Below are 26,252 nucleotides of genomic sequence, written 5' to 3' on the forward strand. Positions count from 1 at the left end.
GTGGCAAGGGTACAGCCTTCCACCCTTACCTTTGCTACCAACTACATGAAAGACCTTGCACAAGCACCTTTAATCCCTGTGAGACTCAGCTTTTTTGTATGTAAATAGGATAAGTATGCTTGCCCTAACAACTTTTCAAGGTTTCACTGAAAATCTAATTGAGTGAAAAGTACTTTGAAACCCATAAAATGCAATATGAAAACATAATATATAAATACAAATATAAAAATATAAAATAGGCTCTGTTACAATCCAGGAATAGAATTCTCAGTGAAATAATTTTTCTGTTGTATTTGGAAAGCTTCAAAGTGCTTTATTTTGCAACAGAATATATATATTTTTATAGTAAGGATAGGAAAACATTTATCCCATAGATGCTTTTGGAAGGTATCAATGATTACATATTAGGTTTTCACTAACAATTATTAGATATTTACTAACAATGCTTAGACTCATCATGCTAGTATTAAACAGAGACCAAAATCATCTTTCTTCATTAGTTATATTAATTTAAACAGCATTTTAGTAAGATGAAAAAATGATAACATTTGTAATAGAAGAATACTAAGAATCTCATAGTATTCACAGGAAGATCCCCTGGAGAAGAAAATGGCAACCCACTCCAGTACTCTTGCCTGGAAAATTCCATGGATGGAGGAGTCTGCTAGGTTACTGTCCACGGGGTTGCAAAGAGACAGACACAACATGAGCGACTTCACTTTCTTTTCTCTTTGTCATAGTATTCAAGGTACATTACTTCTTTCAGCCAAATTTCATCTTATTTTTCTGTTACAATTTAGACAGCACAGTAGAAATTAAGTCTACTTCAACCCACTCTGGTGTTCTTGCCTGGAGAATTGCAGGGACGGGGGAGCCTGGTGGGCTGCCGTCTCTGGGGTCACACAGAGTCAGACACGACTGAAGCGACTTAGCAGCAGTAGCAGCAGCATAAGTTAAATCCTACTTTGTAAGGCAGCACTTCATTTTAGCATTTAGATTTGGATGTCACAATATTTTTTTTGTTTTAATAAAATTTAACAGCTTGATAGTAAGTAGAGTTAAATTTAATTGTGTTTTATCTTGGGCAGGTGAATTACATTCCTTTTTTTCAAAGAAATACAGTATTTCACTTAATAAACCTGTTAAAAGTATGAAACTCAAACATTCTTAATGTCTTTATGACTTTTAACTACATTAAAAGTCTGTAAGGAAATATAATTTATATAAGAAAATGCTCACAATGTTTTATTTTTATCATTATATTTCCTGGCACCTTAAAAATGTTATCATTTCAAGCATGCTGTGAATTTAATAACCATCTTCTACAAAAGAAAACACTATTGTAATTCTTTTTCAAGTTAAGATACATTTTGTTAACCTAAAAAACACTATAAGAATGGCAATGATTCAATTGTGCACTCCCAAACTGAAATAATTATTTTTAATTAACGAAGGATATAAATATGAGGCAGAGAAGCATAAAATTATTTTTTATAATTCCAAAGCCAATCATAGCTGCAAAGATAACTTCATGCTGATTTCTTTAATGTGGCTCATGTCTCAGCATCATCCACTCCCTAGTACTCATGGATCCACACTGCTTCCAATATTGTCTCACTTTGAATGCTGCTGCTGCTGCTGCTAAGTCACTTCAGTCGTGCCCGACTCTGTGCGACCCCATAGACAGCAGCCCAGCAGGTTTCCCCATCCCTGGGATTCTCCAGGCAAGAGTACTGGAGTGGGTTGCCATTTCCTTCTCCAATGCATGAAAGTGAAAAGTGAAAGTGAAGTCTCTCAGTCGTGTCTGACTCTTAGCGACCCCATGGACTGCAGCCTACCAGCCTCCTCCGTCCATGGGATTTTCCAGGCAAAAGTACTGGAGTGGGTTGCCATTGCCTTCTCCACTTTGAATGCTACCTTGGTACTAACAGAAAAAAATTGGAGAACACTTTCCCTGTACTGATGAGGGTAGCCCTTCCCATCCTTTTTCACTTCTATAGAAATTCCTCAACCAGTTATGTTATCTGAGTGCAGAAAGCAGTGAATGCCTTCCATCACTGTGCATCAGAATCTCCTAGGGGGTCTTTTAAAGATGCATTAGCCAAGGCCAAATCGTATTCTGATCCATAATGTTTAGGCATGAGCTTGGGAATGTGAATTTTCATTACATGTGGTATTAGTATGCTGCTAAGTCGCTTCAGTCATGTCCAACTCTGTGCGACCCCATAGATGGCAGCCCACCAGGCTCATCTGTCCCTGGGATTCTCCAGGCAAGGATACTGGAGTGGGTTGCCATTTCCTTCTCCAATTAGTACGCTAGGGTTGCCATAATAAAATACCACAGACTGGGTGGCTCAAATAACAGAAATTCATTTTCTGTCAGTTCTGGAGGCTAGAAGCCCAAGATTGAGGTGTTAGCAGGGTTGGTTCCTCCTGAGGCCGTCTTCTTAACTTGCAGATGCCTGCCTTCTGGCTGTGTCCTCATATGGTTCTTCCTCTGTGCGCACACAGCCCTGGTGTGTCTATGCGTATCCAAATTTCCTCCTTTCATAAGGATACCATTCAGACTGGATTAGGTCACACTCTAAAGGTTTCATTTGAACACATTATTGACTGGGGGAAGTTTTGCAGAAACTAACCTCTGTGGCCAGCAGTTTGTTATGTAAGTGAATATTGAAACACGCCAGTCAAAAATGTTTGTGTTACAAAGACACAATACGACTCTGGTCAGTCAGTTATTAACTTAGTCACCTCTTTCAAGGTCCTACATCCAAATACAGTCAGATTCTGAGGTACTAGAAGTTAGGGCATGAATTTGGGGACAACAAAGGTTAGCTCATAACGTATGCCCCAGTGTTCCAGATACAGGTGAGTCAAGGTTCATACCTAAGCAAACACCAGTTTGGGCTGTAGGTCACCTAAATGTGCACACTCACCTCAGTCATTCAGCTTTATGAGACTTACTGTGTGACCTCCTTCAGGAGGGTCTTGCTACTTCATTCCTAAAGAAACGTGTCATTTGGTTTCCATTCTTACTGTCCATCATGCTACATAAAATAGCGTCTCCCTCCCATCCTGTCAATCCCTGTCTCCTCTACTCTTTTCTTCACACTTATCATCACTGACATTCCTCACTAGAATGTAAGCTCCATTTTATTTTGCTCACCACTGTACTGTCCCTCCCCACCCCATGGGTAGAACAGTGACCCAGGAAGATGAGAGTGTGCTGCAGGTGATCTTGTGCTCTTTCTGTCAAGTAAAAAGCAAGGTCTCCTGCTGAGAAGGAGCTAAGGAGGTGGTAAGGCAGGAGGCCTGAGAAGAATTAAGATTTGAAGATCCCTATGGAGAATAGGGGGAGAAGGTGATGGCACCCCACTCCAGTACTCTTGCCTGGAAAATCCCATGGAAGGAGGAGCCTGGTAGGCTGCAATCCATGAGGTCCCTAGGAGTTGGACACGACTGAGCGACTTCACTTTCACTTTTCACTTTCATGCATTGGAGAAGGAAATGGCAATCCACTCCAGTGTTCTTGCCTGGAGAATCCCAGGGATGGGGAAACCTGCTGGGCTGCTGTCTATGGGGTCGCAGAGTCGGACACGACTGAAGCGACTTAGCAGCAGCAGCAGCAGCATGGAGAATGGGAGAGGAAGATTAGAGTGAATTCATGAAGAGCTGGCCAGGCTGGCCTCAGAATTCAGCATATATGGGGAGCCCATTTATGTTTCAGATACATTCTATTGTATGATCTCCAGTAGTTCTCACAACTGCAGAGGAGCAGAGGGCAAAATGGTTATTTTGAATTCTCAATGATTACCATCACTCCTTGGCGTAACATTCAAGGCCCTTCACCATACATTCCCATTTACATGACCTGTTTACTTCTCCGTTATACCAAGTTTCTTTTTCTTCCTCAAATACTCTTACCTACTGTCTTTTTTAGCGCTTTCCCTTTGAATTCTCAAACTTTCCCTGGCTAACTTTTGGTTGGCCTTTAATGATTCAGCTCAAATATTCTATTTTGAAAATGCTCCCCAGGCACCTCAAGTATTAGCCATAGTGCTAAGATCATTCCTCTTTTAGAGCACACTGTCTTCAGAATACAGAACGAGTTTCAAGATGCAGTTGTCATTTACTGTGTGATCTTGAGCAAGATATTTAACATTTTTGTTCTTCAGTTTCCTCATCTGTATTATGAACACAATGATAAGCCCCTATTTTAGAGAACTTTGAAATAGTGAAAAGATATATCAGTAAATGGTGCTATTATTGTAATTATTTGCATGTCTTCCTCTCTTGAAAGTTCTTTAAAAGCAGGAATTGTCATTCATGTTAATTTTTTAAATTCCTAACATTTGACACAGTGCCTGGCACACTGTAGACGTTCCAGAGTTGTGGAATAACTTAATGATCAATGGAATTAAAGACATAGTTGAAATTGCTAACAGGGTATACACATTTTTTCCAAAATTAGAATTACAGCAAAGAAAGAGCACGGCTAGGGAATGCACACAATAAATTATGCAGGGAAAAGAAGTCAGCTTTGGTAAAAACAGATTGCTTCTTCAGATAAATAAGGTTCACACGGAAACATTACACAGACAGCTAAAACAGACATGGACATTGTTTCATGTAACTTTCAGTCAGGGCCAATACGTAACAATGACCACACTTACAGTTTCAGACTTTTTGTCTAACTCTCTCAATAGAATAAACTTTGAGGTCAGTTTCCTATTTACCTTCGAATTTCCATCACCCAGCAGTGTTTAATACACTTTAATTAACACAGCGAGAGCTCAATACGGAAAGGTTTAGGAAATTAATCACCTGCCACAGAAAGAAGCGAAACCACCAGTAGGTCCAGTCAAACTAAACACTTAATTACATTTTCAGAATTACTTTCCGTAACACAAGCAGCGGAGAATTCACTCCCGCTAGAGGAGCAAGCTCCTCTTCCCAAGCTCCTGGGATCCTCACCCACGATTGGTTGGGATATACGAGAGAAATACATGACATAAATTTTCTTCGGATTTGAGAGATTCAACAACCTAGCCTGATAAAGCATCCGCAAGCTTAACTGCATTATGTAACTTAAGCTTCCTCCACTTCCTTGAGGTCTCACACCCAAACCTATTTAACCAGCTTGGTGCGTGTAGGAGCAAGGCCCCGCCCCTGATTCTAAACTAGCCAATCCAAATTGCCAGAATCGGCAGCGCGGTGTCTTCTGGGATCTGTAGGCTTCCGAGGTTAGGCTTCCCGAGCGGCCGAGCTTATTTCCGGCGGCCATCGGGCTCCAAAGGCCCTCCCTCTTTCTGGGGGCGGACCCCGGAGCAAACCAAGGGGCGTGTTTTCGCCTCACCCGTACGTGGCCCGATAGGGTGCTGGTGGTGCGGGCCGGTGATTCCCACGTGGTGCGGAGACTAGAGGTTGCCGGTTCGGGTCCTTCTTGACTTCCCTGGCCTGTGAGCTCTCTGCCTGCAGAGATGCCGAAGATCAAATCAGCGGCTAGCGGCCGCCGCCGCGAGCGGCAACAACAACGCGGGCAGCTGAAGAGCGCCGGAGGTGGGGACAGCCGCGAGAGAGCTGGGATCCCTTGGGTTGGGACTTCCGGTAGGACCGAGTCGGGACAAGAGCGGAGTTCTGGCGGGGACAGTGAGACCGGGCGGCCCAGCGCTCCGGGAGCGCGGGAGTCCCGGGTTTCCCCGAGCGACGAGCGCAGGCCCCGCGCGCCGCCTCTGACTTTCTTTCACGGAAGGGGTGGACTTAAAAGTCTGTCATCCAGGCTTCTTAGCGTGACGTTTGGCGCCCCTAGCTGGCGCAGATATCGTCCCCTAGCTATCCTGTTTTCTTCTCTGGGACGGTCTAATGTTTTTAAGTTGGGAAATTAAGGCTATTTCATGTTTTATTTCAGGACTCATGTTCAACACGGGGATTGGGCAGCATATTTTGAAAAATCCTCTAATTGTTAACAGCATTATCGATAAGGTGGGTTTGGAAGAGGAGAGGGAGAGAGTTACTGGGTTATTGATTTTAATTTTAGGAATATCTAAGCACAGAAAGGATTCCTGACACAAAATAGATGCTGCATAAATACTTGTTGAATGAATTGAAGAATTGTGTAGGATTCTCAAGTTCTCTTCAATATGATTTGCTTTATTCTGTGAGTCTCGGGTTCTGACTCCAAATTCTTTTATCTTTCTGTAGATTATTTACTTCTTAGCTTGACACTTCTACCTGTTCAATTCCAGATTCTTCTTCTATTACCACTTTTTCTAGGCAGCATCTATCACTGTTAGTTTGTTTACTGCAAACCCTAAAAAATGTATCTAAACAGACACCTTTGGAAGTTTGTTCCCCAGAGAAACCTGTATGTTATAAGCCAATGCCACATGTAACCTCTTCAGAGTATTCTTCCAGTATGGGTTATTGATGTTTTCCTATTGTTTTGAATGATTGGGAGCTAGGACATGAAACAATAGGTGGTGAGATTACTTTCATGGTTGCAAAGGAAGTATCCTGGAGCTGTAGAAAGGACATTACCAGGGTGAGAGATGTCAACTTAGTGCCCTATGCAAAATGAGAGTTGGTCTAGCTTTTTAACCTTTTTGACTCATGAATTCCTTTGAGCATCTGATGAAAGTTACGGACTCAGAATACTCCAGCTATGTGCATACATATACTTTTTTTTTTTTTTTGCCACATGTTGAGGGTTGTGGGATCTTAGTTTCCACACTAAGTATCTAACCCCTGGCCCCCTGCAGAGGAAGCATGGAGTCCTAACCACTGGACTGACATTAATTTTTGTGCACAATTTCTGGATCCTTCTGCACCCCTGAAACCATACATGGATGTGGAATTGAGAAATACCAGTACAACATGCTATGGTTCATCATTTTGGTCCTTCCTTTTTGAACCTAGTGATAATAGTGTTGGTAACAAGGTGCTGTTGGAATCATTTCAAAGATAGGAAGGAGAATGCCACTCTTAGAACTGCTGTCTGCTGTTCCTACGTCTCTGACTCCTATTACCCCAAGTTAGGAGGACTGTTCAGTTTCCACTTGCGCCTAATGTTAATGAGATAATTTTTTTAAACATAGGTCATGAAGTAATCTCCTAAAAATGAAGTCAGAATAAGATCTCCTAACTGTGCACTTTTGAGTAAAGATATTCTGATGTAAATTAAATTATGTGTTCAGATGTGCCTGTAAAGCTAAAGTAGTTGTGCTTGCTTGTAGGCTGCCTTACGACCAACTGATGTGGTGCTGGAGGTTGGACCTGGAACTGGCAATATGACTGTAAAGTTGCTGGAAAAGGCAAAAAAGGTAAAGAGAGGATTTAGTGTTTGGTATCAGGTATCATGTGAGTAAGCTCAGGTGGTTTACAAGTATAAATCTGTTTTAATGAATTGCTGTTATTTTAACAGTAACTCTTGCTCCTTTGCTAGAAATACTTTATCTTATAAAATATGAGCAAATTGGGTGAAGTGAGTCAAAAGGTACCAATTTCCAGGATAAAATAAATATGTCTGGGGATGTAATGGACATCATCATGACTCTAGTTAACAACACTGTAGTATATTTGAAGGTTGGCAAAGAGTAAAGTCTCGTGACAAGAAAAAAAATTGTAATTATGTGGTCATGAATGTTATATATATCAAATCATTGTGTTGTATACCTGAAACTAATATAATGTTTTATTTCAATTGTCTCAATTTTTTTTAATGGATTAAAAGAAAAAAATATGGGTATATCAATCAGGAAAACAAATGACATTGGATACTTCAATACAGGGAATTGGTTACATGGTTGTTAGAGGACCAAGAGAATAAAACACTGAGGTTAACCCAAGAGTAGAATTACAAAGAGCAGCTACCACCTCTCGGCTCAGGGGAACAAAGCAAGGGGACTGGAGTTATTGGACTTAGAACTCTGGAGGAGAGCTAGCACAGGCCTCTGAGACTGGAGTGTCACCTGGCTGCTGCTGGTGCCTTCTTTGTCTCTTGGTGGATCCAGTTCCAGTTACATCGGATCATTGCTGTGTCTTCTGATGGATGTAGGCAACAAAGAACTTATCTGAAGAGAGTTCAGTGAAGAGACCATTGACAAGATGTGGGAATGTTAAGGGAACCAGTAAACAGTTAGTGAAAAACCTAGGGACTATCAACAGCAGGAAACAGTTACCATCGAGCAACCTCAAGGGACAAGAGGAGGGAAATGTGTTACTGGAGCCCAGAAAGAGCAGGGACAGGGACCACTCATAGCCAAACACGGCCGCTGCCAGAACTTGTGCAAGGCAGGCGCAGGCATTAGGAAGTACTCAACCCCACCCCTTGGATCCAGTAATGCCTTCCATTAGCCTGGCCCAACAAGAAGTCAAAGGGCGAGGGAGCTGGACTATATTACCCTACAGGCACAGCAAAGCTGGAGAATGGATCTGGGAGCTAAACAGACTAAACCTCACATATCTCTGCTTTGTAGACAGAGTCTTTCTGGAAGTCAGCAAAACCTCAGCTTATACTGAAATAAAATTTCAGCCTATCTGGTATCCCTTTTCATTTACTTGAGAAATTATGCTATCTGCTCTGGATCTTAGTAGGTGAGAGAAGTGATCTACTCATTCCAGAGCAGTTGCTTTGTATGCTTCTAAAGAACATTTACTGCAAAGACATATTGTGTATTTTTTTTCATCATCACTTGAATTACAAAGCATGGAGCCATATGAGCACAGTAATCCTGTGAAGTATTTGGGTAGAACGGTCATGTAGTCTGGTTGCTTACTTTTCTGGGTGATGTTTTTTGTTGTTCCTTTAACCCCCTTGCCGCATTTTGTAAAATCATCTCTTCATTAAATTCTCTTCAGGTAAGTTCTTTAAAATATACTGGTAGAGTACAATTGAAGAATAATGATGGTGGAATTGGGAAAAGAATTTTAATTCATTTAAATAATGTAAGTTCCTATTGAGTTAACAGGAAAAGATTTATTCTCCATAATTAACCTACAAAAAAAATTTTTTTTAATTTAGGTAATTGCTTGTGAACTTGACCCAAGGCTAGTAGCTGAACTTCACAAAAGAGTTCAGGGCACGTGAGTATACATAATAGAATTAAAGTACATTTCAATCTCGTGAAACGATGTTCTTTTTAATTGCTTTTTTTTTTTTATTATCAGGCCTCTGGCCAGCAAACTTCAAGTAATGGTGGGTGATGTGTTAAAAGCAGATCTGCCATTCTTTGATGCTTGTGTGGCAAATTTGCCTTATCAGGTATGTTTTCCAAATGTAGGAACATTATATTTACTAAATGGTTCTCTGGTGGGTCTTTCCCAGAAATAACCAGTTAATTCTTTTCCAGATCTCTTCTCCTTTTGTCTTCAAGCTGTTGCTGCACCGACCTTTTTTCAGGTTTGTGACAAGAAGACTAAAGTTACTGTCAAATCTTAGAAAAATTACAGTTTAGGCCATGAACACAGATAGCCAAAAGTTAAGGTTAACTCAATTGAAAAACTACTGGAGAATTTGTTTTGTAGAAAGTATCAGTTTGTGTGCTGCTCTCTCTGTCTCACATTCTTGAGCAGTTGCTAGTTATCTGGGAGAGGTGCGGGCTGAGTCGTGCTTCTGAGACCAGATGGCCTTTCCATATTTTCTTAGGCTTCTGTTGTTAGCCCAGGTCAAACTTCTTATGTCTAGATTCTGAAGTGTCCTGCTAACTGGTTTCTAGTACACTCTGTAGCAGTGATTTTCAAATTGCAGGTCAAAAACTCCTTAGTAGTTATAAAATATATTTAATGAGCCATGACAGTCACTTTTTTTTTTTAATGACATGGAATGGAATAAATATATCAGAGGGCATTCATTTCATGTCAACCAGGTGATTATAGTTTCGTGAAACTTTTGTTGACCTGAAATACTCTCTCATCTGATCATTGAGGGCTTACGTTCACAAGGGGTTAGAGCTACAACCATTATACAATGAAAAACAAAGGTAGCTGGGTCATTCTGTGGGAATAAGGCTCAGGCTGAAACTGTTCTCCCTTCTGGCCAGCTGATTGTTATTAACCACAGCTACTGATTTACTGTTTCCCACCTAAGAAAAGTCATTGAAGTTAAAGTACATTTATAGTTGAAAATGACCTTTCTCTTTTTATTCCTTTCTGCTGTCTTTTCAGATGTGCCGTGCTAATGTTTCAAAGAGAATTTGCTCTCCGACTGGTTGCAAAACCTGGAGATAAGTTATACTGCAGACTGTCAATTAACACACAGCTGTTAGCACGTGTGGACCATCTAATGAAAGTGAGTGACTGTTGTTAAATAATGGGGCTTAACTCATCATTGAGCATCTAGCTGTGCCTTCTGTGAAGAGCATGTATGATTACTATTTTTTAAAAAAAATTTATTTTTGGCTGCAGCGAGTCTTTGTTGCTTTGTGCGGGCTTTCTCTAGTCGTGGCGAGCGGGGGCTGCTCTTTATCGCGGTGCACAGGCTTCTCATTGCAGTGGCCTCTCTTGTTGCAGAGCGTAAGCTCTAGGCGTGTGGGCTTCAGTAGTCACAGCATGCCAGCTCAGTAGCTGTGGCTTGCGGGTTTAGTTGCTCCTTGGCACGTGGAATCTTTCCGGACCAGGGATTGAACCAGTGTTCCCTGCATTGGCACTTATCCAGTGCACCACCAGGGAAGTCCTGATTACTATTTAAAGTTGTTTTTGAGAGGACTACTTAAACATTTTCTGATTAACAGGTTGGAAAGAATAATTTCAGACCACCACCCAAGGTGGAATCCAGTGTCGTAAGGATAGAACCTAAGAATCCACCACCACCTATCAATTTTCAGGTGAGGTTAAAATAGGGTCATTCAATAAAAGGAAAAAAAGTCCAAGGTGGAAGATGTGGGTCTGTAGCAGCAAAAAAATGAGTCAACCTAAATGTCTAAATAGGAGAATATTAATTATAATACATCCTGTAATGGAGTACTTGGAATTTTTTGACACAACACAGTTGTTGAAGACCTCAAAAGAGCATGGAAAATGTTTGCAAAAGATAAAGACTAGAATACCATTGCAGTTTGCTGAAGATTATATCTACAGAAAACATGTATCTATTTGAATAAGACATGGGAAACAAGATAAAATGAAAATAGTTGTGTTAAAAGTAATAGTATGGGTAACACTGTTTAATCAGAATTCTAATTTTTGCCATTTAAAAAGAGAAGAAAGCCACATGACTTGATGTAAAACCTCACTGCAATCACATTGGATAAAAACATGCTTATATGGTCAGTAGCTGGTGGCGGTGGTGTGGTTGTCAGCTATTCCTACAAGGTTTAGCTAGGTGTATTACACAGGTTGTATTCTAAATCATGTCTGTTTTGAGTCATGTTCTTTTGAAAACGATACTTAGAGTTAAATAAATGCAATGTTCTTTGTTCCAATGTGGCACAAATGTTTTCTATTTTTAAAATTGAGGGTATAATAGTCAATGAGGTGCACAAAAGTGTGAAAAGTATAGATCTTACTTTTGTATATATGAACCAGACACATCAAGATATAGAACATTTTTATCACTTCAGAAGGCTTTTAGTTTTATATAGTAAGATAAAATTGTACCTACTAGGTATCAGTGGGGCTTAATATTTTCTAAGAAAATACCATCTACTGTTTCAGGAATGGGATGGCCTAGTAAGGATCACCTTTGTTAGGAAAAACAAGACACTGTCTGCTGCATTTAAGTAAGTATTTTACTAATTTATGATATATGAGGGATCAATGCTTCAGATACTGTGCTAAGCGCTAAAATTTGGTCATTTTCCTGAACAGTATTACCCTAAAGCATACACATGATCCATGTCCAGACACACTTTTAATTTTGTACTTTGGGAGGCAGGAGATTTTAATGAAAAGTTCCTGGATTTGGGAATTAGATCGGGTTTGTTTTTTTGAGAAATGGGAAAAACCCAAAAACCATACCCCCATCTGCTTTTCCTTGGAAAAACGAGGTGACAGATGGGCCCCTTCCACGCTTTGGAAAGATTCATGGCATTTTAACTTGGAAAATAGAATAGCGATTTGGAACCCAAGGTAAAAAAAATGGTGAAAGCCACAATGAAAAAACTAATTTTTGAGATGATGTTTTTTTGTAATATAAAACTTCCTTAAGATGTGTATTAGGTTTAAATATTAGTAGTTGTGATTTCAGAAGTTTAAATATTCAACCTTTTTTAGTTCTTTAATTTCACCATGTGGAGCACAGGCTTCATCTTATAGTAAAGGAAATTTCTATTTATAATCTGTTTGGAATACGAGTGACATCATTTCTTTATAGGTCAAGTGCAGTGCAACAGCTATTGGAGAAAAACTACAGAATTCACTGTTCGGTCCATAATATTGTAAGCACAGAATGTTGTTGTTTCAATAATTTGTTGTGTTTTAAAATGTCCATTTCCTACTGTTTCATATATTACAAAACTCTTAATTCTGAACATTTCATAGGACCCTTAAAAGACAGTATGTCATGTCTAACTAACAGGAGAACGTCAGCTCTTTAATAGGTCAGTGCTGCTGTATACTTTGTAGAATGAGCAGCCTTGAATACTCTGTCCTTTTTTTTCTTTTGGCTATAAAAAGATTCAGTTGAGTCATAATTTTCTCCCAAATTTTAACCATGTATAACTTACTCAGCTTAAAGGTATTTGCTAGCTTTTGAATTGGGGCCATCCCTTCTTGCTTGTTGCTCTTATAGAAATTACAAATTTAAAGTTACCATTTTCTCAGTGCCTTTTTTTTAATACCCAGAAATTGAAATAATTAGAATAAAGTAAGGGATAAATGGCAAGTTCTGGTTGTGAACCTCATGTCTCCTACCATTATCTGTGCAACATTTTCTTGAGTTGTGTGAACACACAGACATCTATATATGACTGTGATGTTTGATAATTTTTTAGTTTTCCAATCTAAACAGAGTGGCAGATAAAAGCAAATTTTCCTTTTCTCATTCAGCTCTTACGTGGTTTAATGTAGCGGTAGCGTAGCTACCTCCATTTTATGAATACAGTCTCTGAACAACTACCTACATAGGAAATACTAAATTGGATTAAGAAGTTTTTGGATGGAAGATGTGAAGTGTGAGGCATTCTCAAGGGTTAGAGAGGCTATCTTTGAGGAAAAACTAGCTAGCTAATGAAATTTGTGCTAAGAAAATGTTAATTTTCAAAGATATTAACAACTGCTGTAAAATCTAGTTTACAGCTTTAATTATGTTATGAAGTACTTTGCAAAGCCTGAAACATAACTATTTCAGAATTTCTAAGAAGAAAAAGGGCAGTATACATGATGAATACTTGGTATGTGCTGAACATCAACCACTTAATGAATTAAGAGATGCAAGTCTTATTGACACAGATAGGCTTTCCAAAACTATCAGGAAGAGATAAGGTGACTGTTTATGACTTAGTGAAAAACAAAAAAAAGAGTCAAGGTGACTTCATTAAAGATATGTTGTTCATTTATTCTGCATCTTGTATTGATAGATAATACCAGAAGATTTCAGCATAGCAGATAAAATACAGCAAATCCTAACCAGCACAGGTTTTAGTGACAAGCGGGCCCGTTCCATGGACATAGATGATTTCATCAGGTAACTACATTTTCCTTTTACTACATGTTTACATTTCTTTACTGTGACACCTTCATATTTAGAGATTTAAAGGCTTTTAAGCGGTTATAAGGTGCTACCTGGGAGTTATTGCATAGCACTTCCATGGCATGGAATAGTTATTTGGTGTAGAAGATGGAGGCTAGTTAGCTGCAGCAGAATGCATTTTCTGTAAGAACAGTACGTGAAGAACAGTCCAAGCCTGGAGATAACCTCTGTGACAGTGTGAGTTATGGTGTGTGTGCTTCTCCCTTCCAGCCCCCTCCCCCAACTCCCATTCATAGTTTTAATAGTTTGTCTCTTCAAAGTAGCCTTTCAGGTAGAAGAATCACAATACATATAGTTGGATCTTCTTTACTGAGAATAGCTTTAAAGTATGAAATAATATTAGTTACAATCATATATGGTTATCATTTCTAACTGGTTCAGTAACTTATTTCATGGACTGAGACAAGTTCTATACACCCGAAGTAAGAAAGAAAGAATGGTGTCGTAAGTAACTGGGCAATATAGAGCAAAATTTGTTTTCCTTCGATTAAGCAAGTAAATCTTAAAAAAGCAGAGTAAGGTGTCAAATAGTCAGGTAATAATTGACCTGCATTCATTGTTTTTAATCACTAACACTTTGATTTCCTAACTAAAAGACCATAAATTTTTGTCTCTTTAACCAATTCATTTTTAAAGCTTCCATGATCTAGAGGCTGAAAAACAGAGGGTAGATTGATATAAAAGTCACTGGTTTACTTTTTTATGCTGGAAACACAGTTGTATGTAACTGAGACAAATGACACATATTTTATTGGCAGGTGAGCAGTACTCCTGTCTCCATTAGATGTTAATGCCAGGAGTTGAACATTATCCATAAGTACCCATCTTTAGATACCTTAACCCATCCTGTCGGTTCTTATGGGCCATCCTGAAAATAATCTCAGGCAGGTCTAAATAGAAATATTTCATCTTATTTTCCTTCATTCTTATTAATTTTCTGCAAGATTACTAAACATGCAGCTTACTAAAACAGTGATCTGATAAGTACATAGGTATCCAGAGAGAAGTAAGTATTTGAGTCTGAATAACTGAGCTCAGAGAGCAAGAAAGGACACATGAGATTAGCCATTCATCTCTCTCCTGTCTCTTAATTCCAAACAGCTTTGCATTCACTACCAGGTTGAAATGGAACAAGTACCAATGTGCTCTTAGGCCAGGGTTAGTGTAGGTCTAAGATTATTTTAGTTAAATTCATCATGCCTTAAGACATATAGGCTACGACAGGAGAGGCACCAAAATGAGGTGGCTTTAACCAATATACATCTCATAAACTTAATTGAAGAATAAAGTTTCTTTACTGACATCTTAGGAGTATTTGTGTTTTAGAACTCATGGTACAGGGACTGTGTACGTGTTGTTACTTACTACAAACTAGCATTTCAATACCATCCCACTTGGTTTCTTTTTTTCAGATTGCTACATGGATTCAATGCAGAAGGTATCCATTTTTCTTAGGTATCTGGAAAAGAGAAGTTTTTCAAGCTCAAGGAAAAAAAGTGGAATTATATGTTCTTAATAGTTGGAGAAAATGAACTATGCTTGGACACTATGTGCCTGACTGCTTTTGATGGACTACGACTGTCACCATTTAGTTCTCTGAATTTTTAAGAAAGTAAGTCAGTTCTAAGTGTCCAAGGTTTCTTTGTTTTTTGCTCGTTTGTTTGTTTTGGTTTAATATATAATACAAGGCAGGGTGATAATAATCTTCAAGAGCCGCAGATACGCACAACTTAACACTTCAACTTATTTCTAACTGTATAAAGATGGTACCCTTTTATTTTCTGTGTTATATATTATTGTGAGAACCTCTTTTAGGCTTTAACTCTTTAGGCCTTTGTCCTTCAAGTCATAAAAAAGTTGAAATGTTTAATTTAGTCACATATCCCCCATACCATTTCTTCTTGTTATTCATGTGTACAGTAAAGCAGTTGTCTTAAAATGTTATTTTGCGTCTCGAATTCTTTCTGTGTTTTCCCGTACAGTTTCTATCACTGCCTATCCCTCTAGCAATCCTGTAGTGTTAACAGGCTGCATCAGGGTTTTAGGTAAGCTCGAGCCTGCTACCGCCACCGCATGGTGCCAGGCATATATTACTTCTAGGCATTCCTTGAAAATGAGCATCTCAACTAGAATAAAATGAATTATAAGACTGTATGATTTTTTTTCATACAAAAAAGTCATAGACTTAAAATTTCAAAGAGTTTTATAAATCAAAACTGACTTTAAAGTTAAAATCTCTGCTCTTCAATTTCAAAACCAACCAACCCAACCAGCCATTCTGCCACAACCACAGGTTCCCAGGATTCATGACTTCTGGGTAATTAAAAATTTCAATAGATGTCATAAATAAGTCTAAATTAGCTACAGTGTTTAAATCATTATCAATATTATATTCAATATTGTAAATGCCCTTTAACAAAGAATTATAGTAGCTGACTATTTTATTTATATACGGAAATTAATTAAAATATTTTCAGTGACATTAGGTTTTCTTTATACCTAGTTTAATAGAAGGAATGTCTCCAGATTACTTTAACAGGGGTCCATACAGCGAGTGAACCTAGAAGGAAAGCTAGGTTGTTTGCCTAAACAGATTTTTTAGAAATCTGGCCTCAAAGTTATATATTAAAACATTCCTATATAACTAAAATAAAGTACATTTTTAGTTAATTTTAAATAATTATTAATAGGGATATCAGTTTTCAAGTCTGAGAAAGGAAAGAACGTTTAATCCAGATCCAAAAAATGTAAGTCATTCTTTAGACAACAACTGCATAAAGCCACTTTTGTACATAAATACTACATAAGCTTAAGAGCAGGTTTTTTAAAATCACACAAAACTACTTAGCAAAGTTTACTTGTACCATCTCTATCTTTAAAGATTTAATTCAGCTTTCCCTCTTATTTCCCTGTCCTCCTATGAATTGCTTGCCGAGTTTTAGTCCCTTTTATAACCTTTAGATTTCCCTATCTGTAAAACAGAAAGAATGGATTATACTACCAAGATCCTTTCTGGTACTAATGTTTAATATACCTTGAATGCTATTCAGAATGAAGCCTTTACAGTATAAGGCAGTGTATTTCAATTTCAGGAGACCTTCCACAGATACAGTACCCTTTTAATTTAATAAATTAAGACTAGTCTGTTGTGCTTAAAATGAGTAAATTCACGTATCTTTATGCCCTTTGAAGGTTGGTTAGGCTCAGAAACTACATTTTTAAAAAGCCTCTGTAAGGTCAATACTAACAGTTCTCCATTCTTCCTCTTTTCCTTGAAATAAACACAAGTAGAACATATCTCACAGCTGCAAGAAAACCTGAGTTCCTTCCAAAACAAAGGTGATTGTATTGAAGTAAATTGTCTCTAAAACTCATTACACAGATTTAATTTATTAATAATAAGCACACTGTGAAAATCTACATTTGTACTAGATTTCAAGTTTACAGAGGAGCTTTTCACCATGGTGTTAGGATTTCCCATAACTACCCTTTGAATTCTATGGACAGTGAAGTAGGGAGTCTGGCTCATATGACTCTCTGTTCATAGCTTCCCTTTAGCCCACAGGAATACGCTGGTAGTTCCCTAGAGTAAATCAAAACAAGATATCCCTGGGAGACTTTTTGTTAATGTACTCCTAGACACTATGCTGGGAACCGAGGGAAAACTCCTAGAGAGAGATATAAATCTTCTAACAAAATATTTACATGAAAAGTGGCCAGTTTTCTTCCTTGGACTAGCAATCTGTAAAAATAAGTGCCACCATTTAAAAAGTAGCATGCCCTACATGAACTGATTGGTGAGAATTTGGTGGTTCTCGCCAAGTAGTGGTGAAACATCAACCATTAGGTAATGGGTGGAGCTTGCATTAGATCTGCCTTTTATGGCGAAGTCAACTCTTTTTTAGCTTAAATTCTTTTTCAACATAAGTTATGTACTGTCTACACTTGACTTAAACCTAACAGTTCTATTATGGACTACCTTCAATGTACATGTACATATTCATGCATCAGAAGCCAATTTCCTTTAACTGTACCATTTAAAAAGTACATTTTGGGGTGCTAATGGACACTTCAACTTAAGTAATGGTATTGGTAAAGATCAAATTGCACTATTAGTCTTGTTAATACCACACTGGAACACACACTGCGTATATATGTATTATCCTAAGATAAAACTCTTTTCAGAATTTCATTACTTTTTATTATACACCAACTAGTTTATATTTTAGTTCTTTACAAAGAAAATGCTAAGAAAATTATAACCACATGTTATATGGTTTTAAAATCATAATTCCAGATTTTTTTACATATAAGATGGAATGGTCCAGCAGCTATGTCCACTGTCACAGACTTTAGTTCCATTCAATGATATGGCACATCCTGCAAAATTAACTAGTCACACACAAAAAAAAGTCTCAATTACAGTAAAAATGTACACACAATAAAGGTAATTTACAATGACAAATAAGGAATGTAATTTATCTTGGCTGTGCTTCAGAAATTTAGGGTCAATAGCCTTAGTCAAGGCACAAAGCAGGAAGAGGGGAGCACAGCTGTTTCTAGAAGTGGGCAAGGTATGTACAATCACTGATGAGGTATGCATGCACGCAAAGGACTTAAAACTGCTCAGTCTTGCTAAGAAAACTGAACTGAGTTGAAAGGAAATGCTGTGGCTTCCCCTTACTATTCACCTCTGGATCAAGTCCACAATCTTACTTCATCATATAGAAAATAAAATTGGCAAGGATCTCCAAAAGTAACTCACTATCTGGGTAAATGAAACAAAATGCTTCACTATTCCCAAATCTTGGTTGTGCCTCCTGACTAGAAGCATCTTGTAGACAGGAAGAGTGTTTCACAAAATTGAAATGTCATTCAGGTGAAGGGACAAGACATTTTCCACAGACACTTAAGATTTCAAACTTTCAAATGGCCCTTACAGCTGAACCATTGTTATGTTACAGTAGCGAGGGTTCTGGGGATCCTTTAGCAGCAAATGCTGATTTAAAGGGCACGGGGTCTCTTCGGGTTGATTTGCTTGCTGGCCTGTTCTTCTTCTTGCAGAGCTGCACGAAAAGATTTCACTTTATCTTGGAAAAAGAAAAGAAGAAAATAAGTTTTGCATTACATGTGATACAGTACATAATTTTATGCATCCTATCAAGTCATCTCTTACAATGTCAACTCAGGGTTTTTCCTTTTGTTCTTTGTGGTCCAGAAACTCAGAACTAATAAACATAGTGCTCAGGTATAGCAACAGATTCACAGATTCTGAGAAATGCTTGTGGGTTTTTTTTGTTGTTGTTCTCTTCATAACGGATTTCTGTTCTATTTGGCCTATTTTACGGTGTTCAATTTTAATTTCTTTGAATTCCTTTTTACAGTATAAAAAGGAATGTATGTAAAATAGTTATTCTCAGAATATTAGAAAATGTCTACTTTCAATTCCTATTTTACCTTTTTAAGCTATGAAATTTCAAGTTCACTTGAATTTTTAAGACATGTTACTTTTTCCTTATCGGGGATTACAAAAGGTACGATGAAGAAGGGAGATTACAGAATATACATTTCTTGGTCTTACAGTTCTGTCTTACTGTCTGTTCTATCATGTACTGATTCAGAGTCACATAAGAGTAAGAAATAGGTAAGTAAAAATTGGAAGAGGCAAGTAACTGTCAGCTGTGTGAAGATGAGAAATCTTTCTACAGCGGTGGTTCTCGACTGGGGTGCTTTCTGCTCCCCTCCCGGGGACACTGGTGCCGCCTACAGACACTTTTCACTGTCGTCCTGGGGAGGCGCTACTGCCACCCAGTCAGTGCAGACCAAGGGCAGCTGTAAGCCCTGCACACCACACAGGAGATGGTGCCTTCCAATAGCTTCCAAACTGAAAATGTGTTAATAGTGCAGATTATGGCTTTCAAAAAAAAAAGAAAGACACAGTGCTGGAATCTTGATTGCTTTCCCCTCTTCCTAAGTACAGTGATGTTTAAAAAGTTGATTTTTTTCTGAAATTTAGAAAGGAGTATAAGGACTTCTGGATCTGATGCCTGCTATAGCTCTCAAATTTATATTAATATCAAAATTATATTTGGTCATTTTTTTTTCCTAAGGACTGAATTATACAATATTTAGGTAGTAGTTTCTTCAAAGTTTGGATATACTTAATATTTACATGAATCCTGAGAAAAGGAAGGGAACTAAGTTGAAATTTACATCTTGCATTGAAAAAAAATAAGGATACATTGTGATCTGTCTCCTGAATAAAATGCATACAGAAAGCTGCTTATGCATTATGCCAGATTAGAAAAATGATCAAAACACGTTAAATCAAGGCTTGAATATGAAGAACGTGAAAAACAGCCAATGTTAGAAACCCTACATCTGCACAAACAATTCTAAATTGGCAAAATGGTCACTGCTGACTCTGTAGGATATAATTTCAAATAACTAACTTTACAAAGAACCTAGTTTAAAAAATTAAGCAGCTTGTTTTGTGCTAAAAAATCTAGCAACTTCAGTCAAGTTTCATGTTGCACTGCATGTACACACAAAGAAGCCTACTTGCATATAAATGAAGACAGCTAATTTGCCAAAGCCTAAGAAATCAGCACATATAATATGTGCTTATCTGAAGTGGCACAGATAAGCTAACTAAAAAGCCAAGAAAGAAGACATGGCATTTGGTAAGCCACATGCTTCCCTTCATAAGCAAAGCAGAAAGAGTAGCTGTTTGGAACCTTTCCCCCTTCATTTTCTAAAACAAGAGTTCAAAGGAAAATCATGACAAAATATGCACAGAAAGGAGATGCAGGTAGGAGGTGATAGAAAGATGACCTGGAATAGATCTAAACCAAGGAAAATAATACTGAAAAGAATTGGCCTACCAAAGCTCTGCATGGGTATATAAAACTTAAAAACTTGTTAAAATGTATTTTCCCTCTTTAATCATAAGATGTCTATCTTCTCCAAAGACGAAAACAAAAAAGATGACTAGACAGCACTTAAAATATTTCATCTTTCATTTTCAGGAAAAAAAAACAATGGAATGGTGGGTTGGTCTTTATAACTCTAGAAAGATGCTAAACGTGCCCATAATTTTCACCTCAGATGTCTTTTTACAATATGAAATCCTCCCACTAATTACATACAAATATTAGGCAGACTTCAAATGATAAAATGAAAACAATTACCCCGCAGTTCAGTTAAAATGTCTATTTTTTGCTCAAGAATAGCTTCAAGTTGCGTGGCGTATGAATCCACATCATAGTCTACTTCTTCAGTCATCTCGAGGAGAGCCTTTTCATCTTCTAACCATCGGATAGATTCCTAAAATGACCCCCCCCAAAAAAAATCCAGTAAGCCTCTTTATAAGACAGAAACCAATGTATAGATTTATTTTAAATATACTCAAACATACTCAAGACTGTATTCTGAAATATTTATAACCATAAAACATCTTTATTTACAGAATAAAATCAAGAAATATTTCTTTACATTCAAATGCAAACATGATAGAAAAAAAAAAAAAATGTCCTATTTTTACTTTGAGCGGGGTTTAGGGGAGGGAATGAATCAAACACAGACACACACATACCCACATCCCAACAAGTGGGGTTTGGGAAGGGAATGAAGCAAATACACAAACAGGTGGGAATGAATCACACACACACGCACACCCATCAATGAGCAGAGTAAATCTCAAAACCTCAGCTATCCCTAAAACAACAGGTGTAATAAAACTTCTGAGCAATCTCATGAGGCCTATGGGAGACTATAACTTGTAAATTATCTGATATCCATTTGGGCCTCACAGAGGTTGCACAAAGAGGTAATCATAAATTCGAAACAGTAGCTCTTCAAAATTATTGACTGTAAGGAAACACTGGATAGCTCCCATTTTTTTGGCTGCACTGTGTGGCTTGCAGAATCTTAAGAGTCCCCTGACCAGGGACTGAACCTGGGCCCTCAGTAATAAAAGTGCGGAGCCTAACCACTGGACCACCAACGAATTCCCAAGAAAGCCCATTTTAGAAGAGTCAAGTGAACCACTAAATAGTAACAAATTACTACTATTCATAAGTGCTTTAATGAAACCACTGTTAACTCAGTTTAGATATGTGGAATTTATGAATTTCATTTTTTCACAATGCCATGAACCATAGATTATTAACAAGGTCAGATCATTTTAAATTAAAGAGTTAGGGGATATAAATACACTTTCTAACTTTTTACAGTACACACAATTTCACTTTTCCAAACACCAATGTAATTTAATGACTAATTACAGTTAGACTATATATCACCATCTATTAGAAGACTAAATATGCATTGATTAAAACACAGGCACACAACCTCCCAGTAATTTTTCTTTCCCTTCAGCTATACATTTAATTTTTAGAAACAACACCCCAGTGTGAAAAATGGCAGTTCACAGAAGGGAGGAACAGTGAACAGAATTTTAAGACTATTAGATTGAAAGTCAGAATACTCAGTTCTTCCAATAAACAAATTTTAGACTTCATTATAAAATGGCAAAGTGGGAAATGATGGGCTTCATATGATATTTCATTCAAGAAGGGCATAGACAACTACATATAATGTAATTTTAGTTGCTGAATTTATTAAATCACTTGAATACATAATATATATTAAGGGCATATACATATATATGCCCTTTATATATATATATATGCACCCATTATATATGAATATATAATAAGAAGGGCATAGACAACTATATATAAATGTAATTTTAGTTGCTGAATTTATTAAATTACTTGAAACAAATGAGGTAAGAAGACAGGCAGGCACACTTCCTAAGAAATCTGTTTTGAGTAAGATAAGTATACTTCACTTTAATAAAGCATTCACAAGTCTACTGCTGAATTCCAAACCAATTCAACTATGCTGCACACACAACCAGTCTATAAATGTACCAATTTAATTCTGACACATCAAGCATAAATTTCAATTTGAAAGCCTCACTTAACTGAGTTTTGTTGTTAGTCCCTAAGTCGTGTCTGACTCTTCTGCAACCCCATGAACTGTAGCCTGCCAGCCTCCTCTGTCTATGGAATTTCTCAGGCAAGAATACTGGAGCGTATTACCATTTCCTTCCAGGTATCTTCCCAACCCAGGGATCGAACCTGCATCTCCTCATTGGCAGGCAGGCTCTTTACCACTGAGCCACCAGGGGACCCTGTTTGAGTTTTAAGGGTGTTATTATTCTAACAATTTTCTTAAAATTACAAGAGTCCTTTTTGATTTAATCTAAATACCTAGAGAGTCATAATAAGGGTTTGACTTTAACAGTTTTAATCACTGTGTATCCAACTCTACAATTATAAATAGTTCTCATATTTTTGAGCCCTTCATCCAAATGCGTGAATTGCCTAGAGTTGAGGAATGTTAATATTTGTTTACAGATAAAGATTTCTTCAATATCAGAGAAGGATATACAGGTTAATAGGACAAAGGATTTACAGTACTGTGGGAAGGGGGTGGGGTTCAGGAGCAAGCCGACCATGCAGTCTCCATAAAGATGCTCAAATAGGTATCACTCTCCAGAATATTTTCTTGTTTAATAAAGAGGGGAGGATCATACAGTAAAAGGTTTTTTAAATAGGCTGAACACACAATAGGATAAATACCTAAGGAGTTATGGCTATATGAAGGGATATATTCCCCCTCATTCATCTGCAACTGATAGCTCAGTCAGTGCAGTAACTCTCCTGAAATAACCTTCCTTTTCTGCAAAGACTAACTCTTCCTCAACTGCTCTGATACCCTTTAGAAGAGTTTTCCAACTGCCTACCATGAAGAAAGAGGTAAAGGAGGGCAGAAGATCAACTCCTCTAAAAACAGACAACTAACAAAAGCAAAGAAAGTGGGAGAATAGTAGAAATCAACTACATCTTTTTACCACAGTTGCAAAGAGAGTTTGTTTGTAGTCATCATTCATTCTATTCAAATATGCCCTACAAACAGACATATGCATAAACATAAACAAGGGCTTTTTTAGATTAGTGTGACATTTAAAAGTCATTAGTAGTTAATTTTTCTAGAAAAACATGTGATTAAAGATTCTACCGTACTTCACCTGGAATACTGCCCTGTGATCTTCTACAACTTGTTCTTCCATTTCTACCATTTGTGAGACAGCTTCGTGAAAAGTAAACAACTGTGGGGAAACCTCTTCTTCCTTAAAATAAAAACAGTTTAAAAACTATGACATAAGTTTATATTTTAAATGTTATAATAAAAAAGGGATTTTTCCATGTCATTTACAAAAATGCAACTGAGAAAGTGAGGAAGCCTGAATGTTAAAGACTAAAAATAAAAAACAAAAGGCAAAACCAGAATTTCTTTTCATGGGTCAAAAATATTTAACATTCAGTAAGACAACTCAAACTTAAACATATCAGTAAGAGATAGTTTTCACTTAGCCCAAGCTTTACTACAGAATTACTCTAAAAAAGCAGTCTCTTTCAGGAGTGCAACTTTTCAAAAGTACACTTATCACAGGCTATAAATATACTGAAATATTTCCTCAGCATTGTTTATTTTCACTAACAATTCATATATATGTCTTAAACTTCTTTTCAGTATAAGAAGGAAAATGTTGAGTTTTAAGTTCATTCAATGTTCATTTAAAATAACATTTCAGTATAACAGAGAGGTAAATATTACATCCTTCATGACTGTGACTATCAAATTGGTATTCTGAAGGTCTTAACTCTTACTAAATTTAAACTCTGAATTGCACTACATAATTTACTTATTGTTTTTTTACAGAAGTTTTAATGGATAATTCATGACTCTACTTCATCCACAAAAAACTACAAATGTACACATCATATATTTTGGTCCTATAACAAGTCAAACTTCTCCAGCTTTGTTTTCTTTTTTGAGCTTCCTTTCCAACGCTACTATCTAATGATTTATTTCCTCAAAACACAGCCACAGTGATAGAAAAGTTCACTTAAAATTGTTGTATAAAATGTCAGTGCAAAAGCAACATTTTTCAAACAAAATACACAATTCTAAATATATGGGTGTATCTTGGTTAAATTAAATATTGTAAGTAGACATTTGACTCATCAATACACTACCATCCCTACAAGTTTATATAATCACATTAGCTAAAGAATTTTTTATTTTCTCTTTGCGAAAAGAACCATCTATCTGTTTTTAATCAGGACACGCAGGCATGAGTCTCTCATATTATGTCTTTCTGGTAAACCCACAATCAAAAACCTTTACTTATTTATCTATCTGCCCACCTCCCTGCCAAGCCCAGAACGTCCTGTCTTTCCTTTGCTTCAAGATACTATGCAAATTCCTATCACTTCCATGCAGTCCATGCAGAGAACTTTTTATCTATACAACTATTTACAGAATTCTAATGCACTTGATTATCCTCTTAGTCTGTCTACTGTATTACTTTTATCTCCAGAGTATGTCCTAGACACGAGTCCATTTTACCTACCTTGTTAAAATTTAATATAGCAGTACGAATGTGTAACACACGCATCAATACTTGAACTATCTCAAGATAGTTTCCTTGGGGAAGGCAAAGTTGAAAGAAATTCATCCTCTCCCATACATAGAGAAGGTTGCAAGAACCCATAATGTCACACTTAAAAAGCGTCTAGATTAGTTCTAGTGACCTAGCCAAGCTCTCCCAATTTTAAGGTCCCACAGAGACCCAACAGATACAAGAATAAAATGGGAGAGATATGCTGTAGGGAGTGCCTATCTCATTCTGGTTTTCTGTATCTTTGAAGGCACCATATGCAGGAGCAAGGCAGGGTTGCTTTAAGGATTTCAAAAGCAACTACAGTCTCTTTCAAAGCTTTTGGGGGACAGAGGATAGACTAACACCAGGATTTCATTTTTAGTTATTTATTGTCTACAGTTCAAAGTTGAGAACTCTTATTTAAACCAGGTTTCTTAACTTCAGCATCACAGACATTTTGTGGGGGTTTGTGGAGGGAGAATGTCCCTGTGCATTGTACGATATTGAGCATCACCCCCCACCTCAACCCACTAGATCTTAGCAACACCATCCCACTTGGGATGATCAAAGATGTCTCCATACATTTTTCCCTGGAGAGGGGCCAAGTCATTCCTGGTTGTGAACTGCTGCATAAAGTCCTGCTTTATTAATAGGAAGTAGTTTAGAACATGATAACAAAATTAGTATGTTCATTTGTTACTCTAGAATATTTGGACTTTAAATTTAGCTGACATAAGATTCACTCAGGAATAACAAAGACCCAGACTTCAATCCTGCCTGGCTTCAGCACGTATTACTTAATCTTTTAGAAAATGTGAGGATTATGTCAGTTAATGCTTAGCAAATATGTGTCATGAGGTAATAAGCAACTAATAAATGCTATCTTTTATCATTATAAGAAAATGCCACTATAGGATTCTCAGTGGGAAAAGTGATACAAAACTATACAGATTATACATTTTAAAAATGAAGTTAAATAACTATGTGAAAATATCTGTGCTTTTTTGTTATTTTTTAATACATCTTTGTCCTTATGCATTATTATTTTTG

General features: G+C 37.3%; 2 protein-coding genes across 6 annotated transcripts in view; one reads left to right on the forward strand and one right to left on the reverse strand.

The window, feature by feature from the left end:
- Positions 1–5,270: 5,270 nt before the first annotated feature.
- On the forward strand, positions 5,271–15,628 carry DIMT1 (DIM1 rRNA methyltransferase and ribosome maturation factor). 2 transcript variants are annotated; one of them, XM_006059342.4, is made up of 12 exons: positions 5,271–5,559; positions 5,909–5,982; positions 7,233–7,319; positions 9,020–9,081; positions 9,166–9,259; positions 9,348–9,397; positions 10,162–10,285; positions 10,728–10,820; positions 11,650–11,714; positions 12,308–12,371; positions 13,512–13,618; positions 15,097–15,628. In XM_006059342.4, exons 1-12 carry the CDS (start codon positions 5,481–5,483, stop codon positions 15,137–15,139), a joined length of 942 nt encoding a protein of 313 aa, XP_006059404.1. In that variant the 5' UTR covers positions 5,271–5,480; the 3' UTR covers positions 15,140–15,628. The 2 variants fall into 2 exon arrangements, with proteins under 2 accessions (XP_006059404.1, XP_025126280.1); XM_025270495.3 differs by lacking the exon at positions 5,909–5,982 and having other exon boundaries at positions 5,274–5,559.
- A 1,427-nt stretch (positions 15,629–17,055) lies between these two features.
- Positions 17,056–26,252, reverse strand: part of KIF2A (kinesin family member 2A) — a 68,492-nt gene continuing 59,295 nt past the window's right edge. For all 4 annotated transcript variants that reach the window (XM_025270492.2, XM_025270491.2, XM_025270494.2 and 1 more), the window contains 3 exons: positions 23,784–23,885; positions 20,875–21,010; positions 17,056–18,774 (listed from right to left, as the gene is read on the reverse strand). In XM_025270492.2, coding sequence (XP_025126277.1) covers positions 18,689–18,774; positions 20,875–21,010; positions 23,784–23,885 — 324 coding nt within the window. In that variant the 3' untranslated portion in view covers positions 17,056–18,688. The remainder of the gene's footprint in view (positions 18,775–20,874; positions 21,011–23,783; positions 23,886–26,252) is intronic.

The sequence above is a fragment of the Bubalus bubalis genome, chromosome 19 (assembly GCF_019923935.1).
Source record: "Bubalus bubalis isolate 160015118507 breed Murrah chromosome 19, NDDB_SH_1, whole genome shotgun sequence".
NCBI classification, from domain to species: Eukaryota; Metazoa; Chordata; class Mammalia; order Artiodactyla; family Bovidae; genus Bubalus; species Bubalus bubalis.

Bases quoted from the DNA above. Each gene is read 5' to 3' on its own strand.
- DIMT1 (XM_006059342.4), top strand. From the start codon at position 5,481: ATGCCGAAGATCAAATCAGCGGCTAGCGGCCGCCGCCGCGAGCGGCAA. The intron at 9,082-9,165 runs GTGAGTATACAT...TTTTATTATCAG, and splicing joins CACAAAAGAGTTCAGGGCAC to GCCTCTGGCCAGCAAACTTC. The intron at 9,260-9,347 runs GTATGTTTTCCA...ATTCTTTTCCAG, and splicing joins TGGCAAATTTGCCTTATCAG to ATCTCTTCTCCTTTTGTCTT.